The 7804-nt window shown below is 33.5% G+C and overlaps 1 protein-coding gene across 2 annotated transcripts; it reads left to right on the forward strand.

The window, feature by feature from the left end:
* The first annotated feature begins 211 nt into the window (after positions 1-211).
* Positions 212-4227, forward strand: LOC132203725 (CLIP domain-containing serine protease B8-like). 2 transcript variants are annotated; one of them, XM_059631711.1, is made up of 12 exons: positions 213-529; positions 820-889; positions 948-1115; positions 1169-1290; positions 1495-1677; positions 2137-2248; positions 2341-2526; positions 2592-2819; positions 2871-2986; positions 3141-3314; positions 3573-3735; positions 3879-4227. In XM_059631711.1, exons 1-12 carry the CDS (start codon positions 419-421, stop codon positions 4112-4114), a joined length of 1869 nt encoding a protein of 622 aa, XP_059487694.1. In that variant the 5' UTR covers positions 213-418; the 3' UTR covers positions 4115-4227. The 2 variants fall into 2 exon arrangements, with proteins under 2 accessions (XP_059487703.1, XP_059487694.1); XM_059631720.1 differs by lacking the exon at positions 1495-1677 and having other exon boundaries at positions 212-529.
* The last annotated feature ends 3577 nt before the right edge of the window (positions 4228-7804 follow it).

Raw genomic sequence — 7804 nt, forward strand, 5'->3', positions numbered from 1 at the left:
GAAATATAAAACAGAAGAGAACGGGATTTACTTTGTTTTTTCAATTTTTTAGCACCTTTCTAAAATAAGATATTAATGACCTTCAGGATGTGCCTACCATCGCAACTCAACTTAAGGGTATTCAAATTAGTTGGGTTGCCGTCGCTTCGAGCATCTTCAAGATTAATGCACGCTTGCAGTTACCATTTTGAATAGCCCTTTTAAGCACATTTAAAGTTTTTTTAGGAAGACAATCTTATACGTGGCGCAGTCGAATCAGCATACGGACTCGGCAAGTTGTGTTCTTCGATTACAGAAAAGAATTTGCAATATTGCATGTTTATTTATTGAGAAGATATGGACATTTCTAATTAATATTAATTTCTCAAATTGCTCACCTCCCGCACGATACAGTACAGCATCATTTTTCAAGGCAAAAATGAAAAAGAAGACTGATTTCTGTCAAATATGGCTTCTTTTTGCCAGTTTTTGCATTTGCGTTCTCTCTCAAGATGATGGACCCATAATTTATCCAATGGAGCTAGAAACCGTAAGTATGCATTTAGTCCATAAAATCGTTCATACTGTTTTATCAAAAATCCTATAATATTTTTACATTGCTCAATTATTAAACAAAATAAAAATTAATATTAAACGCTTTAAAAAAAATCAATAAACAAATCATTATAACTCACTTTTCCCACATGGACAATTGATACATATTTTTAAATTTAAAAAAAAAAAACAAAAAAAAAATGACTAGACTTTGTATGATTCCGGCAAATTATAAATATACACAAAATTATGTATTGGCTGCTTTACTCTCTTTTGCTTTTCTAGCGCATTGAGCAGACAAGGAAGTTAACAAACTGCTTGAATAACCACGAGAAGACTGTTCGACCTGCCCCTGGTAAGAATTTAAATATTTAAAAAGTTATTTGTTTCCTCACTGTCAATTCAAATATAAGTTTTCAGAGTTAAAACGTATAATGAAGAGAATCTCAGCTTCAAAGACTGCGGGCGGTGGAGTGCAAGTGCAAATGAAACTGGTCCGTGGCATGGGCTGGCCAACAATGGAAAAGATGGCAACACTTGTTCTTTATTTCTTGTGTCAGATAGAACGTTCATCTCGTTTGGTTAATAAAAACAGTTCAATATTAGTGTAATAATTAATTATTTTTTATCAAAGAGTGCCCGTTACTCAAAGGATTCAACAATAGAAATGAAATTACGGGTGTTTCAATTTACGGCGGAGAAAGATGTTTTGAGCGCGACAATTGCAGATTCAATCACCGTTTAATTACTCAAAAGGTGAAATAAATTATTATTTTTTTTTATTATTCTTTCAAATAATTTCAAATGATAATTACTGCTGTCTGCTGATTAATGCAAAAATGCAGCCTGCCATTCTTGCAGATAGCGGGGCTTGTGGTTGTGGTATTTACAAAATGCATAATTTTTTACTGTGATTTCTAATTTTTATTTTTAATAAATTGACGTTGGGCTTACTTGCAGATCCGCAAAGTGTCAGATATATACATAGGACACAAGACATTATTCGGAGACACTATACACGTTTGGGAAGTTGATGAAAGGATTCAATTTTCCGACAGTTTGAAGCCTATTTGCTTGTGGAACCGCAACGAAAAAAATGATGATAATAATAAGATTGAAAAATATTACGGTCTAGCTTTTGGAGTCAGTATTTTTTTTTTTTTACTTTTTTTAGTATATCAGAATTGCAACAACTATATTAAAAAGTTTCTTTATAATAGTTTTCCTTTCTTCAATGACGTGTGGTATATTCAGCTAAATTTTCTTACTCAAGGTGGCCAGTAAAGAAAATCTTACCCTTTTACTGTCCTGCTTAATGATGAGATTATTGAATTTTTTTACAAAGGAATATGAACGACTGTGATGAGGTTCAATGGTTAGTGCTCTGGTGGTTGTTGGTTTTATCCAGGGTATATAAAAGCTTTGTTTCTGGCCAGTTGGTCCACATACAAGTGGAGGTGGTTCAGTTTAAAGGACTCAGCCGCTCATCCTATTCCCAATCCTTGGCATGCCCAGCAATAAAATGCACACGTGTTGAGATTTACTACAAAGAGGAATTGTGAGAAGAAAATCTAATAAAATAAAAATTGTTTTTACGTGCAGACAGGCCACAGCATAGACGTAAATATTAATCCAGAGGAAAACTGTTATTTAGGCACAGTGACAAAAGGAGAGTGTGACCTTTATGGAAATTCACTCTGCACCAAAGGACTTAGTGAGTCATGAAATATTGTCATTTGTTTGTTCAAAATCCATGATTTATATAAATTTACATTTAATTAATGGCTTATGTTTCTCATGTAACAGATTCTGGATTTTACTTGGTGATAAATCGAGATGATCGTTTTTATTTAAGGGGAATGTTGTACAACTGGACGAGTAATAAAGAGTTTAAACAGTGGGTCGATTTGCTTCCCTTTACGAGCCAGATAGTGTCAGCGTCCGCAGGGCTAGCGATGCTGCCACATATTCCTGCGCCGAAGGAAAAAGTTGGTAGGACTCGCTAAAATTAATTAAATGTAAAATTATGAATCCATTAAACTGCTTTAAATTTCTAGATTTTGGTGAGAATCAGAGTTTCCCTGGCTGTGGCCGAGTGGCACGTCGGGGTTTTCGAAGGAAAAGAGATGAAAAGTTTTCAGCCGAAAGTTTCATTTTCAATAGTTACGACGCAATCAAAGGAAGAGCGCCGTGGCACGCGGCGTTAACCCGTTATTCTGACACAGGCCCTCTTGCAATTGATTTCTGTGGAGCCACGCTGGTCTCCAAAAGGGCTATTATCACAGGTGAAAATCTTTTTGGAAAGAATAATTATTCTCTAAAATTTTAATACTCAGCTGCGCATTGTCTATTCGACGAAAACGCGGATTTGATAGAGGCAGCGCGACTTGGAATAACACTGGGCATGCACGATGCGTCCAAAGACGAAGAAGATTCAAGGCAAAGGTTCAGGGTATTGAATGATACTTAAATTATTCAGTTTTAATTTTTTTCAATTAAATAATTAACAAAAAAAATTAGTTATTTAAATGAAATTTTGTGAAAAAAGAAAAATTTTGAACTTTTTAATTTTGTACGTATGCTTTTTAAATCAGTTAAATTTGCAGGCATTAGAACTCCATGTTCATCCTGGTTATAACCATTCAAAAGGTGACTTTCGAGATGACATAGCAGTGATAATTCTTCGCGAGGGCCAGGTCAGGTTCAACAGTTACGTCCGACCAACTTGTTTATGGAACGACGATTACGAGTTGGATAAAATAGCAAACAAAACAGGCAAAGTAAGTCATACCGCAGATATCTTGGAACCTTTTGGCACTCAAGTCGTGAAAATTCTCGTTCTAATAATATTTATTTTGAGAATAAAATGTAAATTGAAACCAGAGTTCAGAGAATAACGAAATTTGTTATAATGCGAGTCTTAAACGGTCTTTGAAAGCTGAAATTTAACTTTCTTAATTTTTTTATGAATGATCTTCAGCTTGCTTCAGCTTTTAAAATTTTGTAAATTAGGAATAACATTTAAAATCTAATTGCAGGTAGTAGGTTGGGGCCACACGTCTGATTACCGACAAGCAAATATTTTACAAGAGGCTGTGCTGAAAATCGCGTCTTACGAGGAGTGCTATGAGAGCAAGAGGCTTTTCTTCTCTCGAAATCTTCGACCCACCGAGAACTTCTGCGCTGGTTTTCCACACAATCGTAAGTTTTTTTGCACAAACTGGATTAAATTTTTGGATTAAAACGTTATAGAAAACAATTTAAACAAATTTCTTTACCTGAAAAGGTCTGAATTTCATGACCACGGTAAAAAAAATATATATTTACTTAAATCTTGCTTATAGAAACGAGCGCCTGCAGCGGAGACAGTGGTGGTGGTTTTGTCTTTTTCAATGACACTTTGGAGCTGTTTTTCTTGCGCGGGGTGGTCAGCGCCGGACGTTCGAGAACCGTGGTGACAGATGAAGGCGAATTCGTCAATACCTGCAACCCTAGTTACTACGCACTCTACACTGATGTCACCAATTACATGCAGTGGCTCGTGAACAAAATACCAGATATCAGTCAACCCCAGTCATAGAAGTTTGAATCCGGAAATTTCTTGCATTTGTTATTTTCAATTCCTCGAATTCTTTATGCCAAAAAAAAATGGATTGGGGAATATTTATTTGAATAAATTATTTATACACTTGCTATTATTCTTGTTTATTTCATGACTATTATACTTATATTTTTGGTCAATTTCTTGTTGATTAATAAAATTTAGTCAATTGTCCTGCTTTTATTTATTTTTTTTAATTTTAAAAATTTAGAAACTTTATTTGATTGACTAATTTTCTTTCAAAACTATAAGATTTAAAGGCTAAAAACTTAATCTTTCTCTAATTTGTTGAGTACGGAGCAAATCCACTTGTAAACCCCTCTTTTTAATCAATCTCAGAAAATTCAATAATTATTATTTTGGACTATCGTTCTAATTAAATTTCTACATTTAATAGAAAAATTATGATATTTTCCGTCAATTCATAAAAACATAAAACATCAAAATACCAACTTAAGTTAAACAATGTTTTTGCTAAATATTGGAACTTTTTGCATTCATAATTTATTTCAGCTCATGCATGCAAACGAGTAAATCCGGGTTGGCTAATGTCATACTAGACATATATTTCTATGTTTCTCATTACGTTTTCATCTCTAACAACGGAAATACAGACACAGCTTTATTTGTTTGCTCTTAAGGGTTGCTCGCGTTCTCTAGAGAACTGGAGCTCATATTGAGAGTTGCATTGTTTGGGTTTGTTCAAGTGTTCACTAAAACCACAATGAGAGCACCGTTAGCGCACGCAAAAATACCATGTACTGCAGGTACATACAATATGTACTATAATTATAGTACGATTCACCATCTTCACTCATCTCATTCTGTCCGCGAGCTTTACGAGCGGCTTGATAATGCAGGTGGCAAAACTCTTTGGATTACGCTCAGGTGCTTCTCCTTCCATACTTTCATCTCGATGTAAAATAGAGATCCGAACGTGCTTTTTCTTGATATATCTTGTGATGCTCCAGATCTATTCGCCCTCACATCAGCCGCCGTATTTGCCTTTCTAAGCCGCTAGCAATCCAATATCCTCCTTCGGGAAGCAAATTCGCACCCCTTTCTTACACTTGAATAAGGAAATAAGCATTGAATTGAAGGAGATGGATCGATGTGTCAACCTAAAGAAAAAATATTCAAATTTCTTTGCAAAATACTCCAAAAAATAAATTCCTACAAATTGTATGTGCTAATTTAGAAAATTTCTTTCTAAACGGTATAATATTATATTATTTAAATAAAATCGTACATGGAGAACTCATTTCATTCTTTATTTGAAGGCAATTTTTTTAAGGGGGACTGATTTAAATAATATTTAATATTTGGCACATCGGTTGCTCTAAGGGTGAAGAAAAATATTCATATTTTACACATGTAGGTTATTGAAAATTCATCAAATTTCATATTTACAGGGGCTTCAAGATTAAGAGTAAAAATGTTTTAGTAAATTGAAACAAATTTGGCAAAACTATTTAAATAATTGACACTTGTAATTACTATTTAAATAAATGTAATAATTTGGCTGTATGATTTAAATTATCATGAAAATTACTAAAATAATTTAAATTTTTTATTTAATATACTTTTAAAATAAATATAATGATGTAAATTTAACTATATGCTTAATCTATTAAAATAATATAAATAATTGAACTAAAAATTTTTGAATATTGTTTTAATAATTTGGTAACAATATTAAATAATTAAAAATATAGTGAAAATTATAATCAATACAGAATAATATTTTTTATTTTTTTAATACTTTAGCTAAAATTTATAAATAAGTTACATGATTCTTAGGCAATTATTATTATCATATGTAGCTACGCTTTTTTTTTTAAGAAACTTGATAATCTTTCTTGCATAATTTGCTAAACCGTTTTTAATCTTTTCATCGCATTATTCTCGGCTCTGTGATCTGTAAAACCCCGCTCTTGAATTATGATCATGGCGGTATTATTGAAGTAGAGGAAGCAATTATGCCACCCGCATGGCGAGCGCGGCGTGCTGGTTGCGCACATCCATTTAATTTATGGCGATTTATTTTGGATGTGCTTTGTGTCATTTTTCATTCGCGCAATATCGCGTCATGCTGACATTATCAAAAACGTCCGCGACTATACATGACATGCCCACCCAAATATGGAACAAGTGCCGAGAGATGCTTTCATCCATCATTCTTCGATAGGCTTTTGAGTGATGACTATGAGATTTTTTTGCTCTTAAGTACAATTTTTTCCACTTGTCTTTCCGGTTATCCAGACACCTACTTTGGCACATTCTGCGAAGCGCCAAACTGCAGCGTCTCTACGTCTTTGAAATAAAAGAAGAGAAATGGTTTTGCAGAGCAGTTTAATTACGATTTTAGCAAGATTGTCTTTTTATTGTGCTGCTATCAGGTAATTATGTAAATTATCTTTTTATATTATATTTTTCTAATTTAAAAATTTTTCCGCTCAAATTTTTAAATCCTATTTTAATACTCAAAATCATGAGCTTAAAATTATTCACCAACGAAAAATGGTTGTTTAATAAATCTATACACAGTTAATTTAAAATATGTCATTAAATATTGAAAAATATAATATATTATCTTAATAGTAAGTCAGTTTGAAGTTGCTGAGTAATTTTTTTACTTCAATCTTATCTTTTTTTCTATATTTGCTGCTAACATGAAAAATTAACTTGAACAGGCCTGTCTCCTTGCATTATGTCTAAGATTCATCGCGAAAGAAGGTCAAGATAATCTAGTTCCAGCACATAGAAGCGTATGTGCCTGCTGATTGAGGCGCAATTAAGTACATCTTGTAGTCAGCACGCGGAGCCTCGCTGGTGTGTTTTGCCTGCGCGCATTATGGGCACGCGTATAATTTATTCGCTCTCGAGACGTGGTTGCCATAGCAAAGAAGCCCACCCTGGCTTTCATCATCCCACTGCGTAAGTCGTCAAAGGAAGACAACAACCGCAAATTATAATTCGCACAGAAAAAGAAACACTGAATTTAATTATGACACAGCAGCCGTCGACTTACGTCACCCAGGAAATGTCTCGGAAAAAGGCTCAAGTATACAAAAATAGCCATTTCTCCGTGTTGATGAATGCAGGGTGCCGCAAAAAGGAACCTCATTCAAGCTGTTTATCAACTGCCTTTGAAGTTGCTTTGAAACTTTTCTTCGGAAAAAAATTTGATTAGTTCCACCGAGACGAGAAAGACCGAGAAGTTTTCCGTTCACTTTAGAAACTGGTAAATCGGCGGGAAAAGTTGAAGCACAAAGTTGCAAAACCGATTGCTTTTTTATGATTGGATAAAACTGTAATGGAATCGATTGCCCCTGTGATATATAATAATCTTTCATATTTATCGCATTCAAAAACTTCACTCGAAGCATAATTAAAGTTTCAAAAGAAGTTTTTGTTTTTTTATTAAAGTTTTACAACAACAAAAAGTTAGCTTCGTTTACAAATTTTCACCTACTCTGCAACCAAATCACATAAGCAATCATGTATTTTTAAATCTTCAGTCAACTATTTCAGCCAAATTGCATGGTTGTGTTGATTTTTGAAATTTTTTAAACTAAAAGTGGATATTTCTATTTATTTTCCCCCTAATTTCACTTTTTCTAACGAATAGGCTTCATTTTTAATTTTTTTTTCATGTCCTGATTTTGA

The sequence above is a fragment of the Neocloeon triangulifer genome, unplaced genomic scaffold (genome assembly GCF_031216515.1).
Source record: "Neocloeon triangulifer isolate White Clay Creek 2 clone unplaced genomic scaffold, ASM3121651v1 ptg000002l, whole genome shotgun sequence".
NCBI lineage: Eukaryota > Metazoa > Arthropoda > Insecta > Ephemeroptera > Baetidae > Neocloeon > Neocloeon triangulifer.

Excerpts from the sequence above, each read along its gene's own strand:
- LOC132203725 (XM_059631711.1), top strand. The coding sequence starts at position 419 with ATGAAAAAGAAGACTGATTTCTGTCAAATATGGCTTCTTTTTGCCAGT. Across the intron at positions 1,291-1,494 it reads ACCGTTTAATTACTCAAAAG|ATCCGCAAAGTGTCAGATAT; the intron begins GTGAAATAAATT and ends GCTTACTTGCAG. Across the intron at positions 2,249-2,340 it reads ACTCTGCACCAAAGGACTTA|ATTCTGGATTTTACTTGGTG; the intron begins GTGAGTCATGAA and ends CTCATGTAACAG.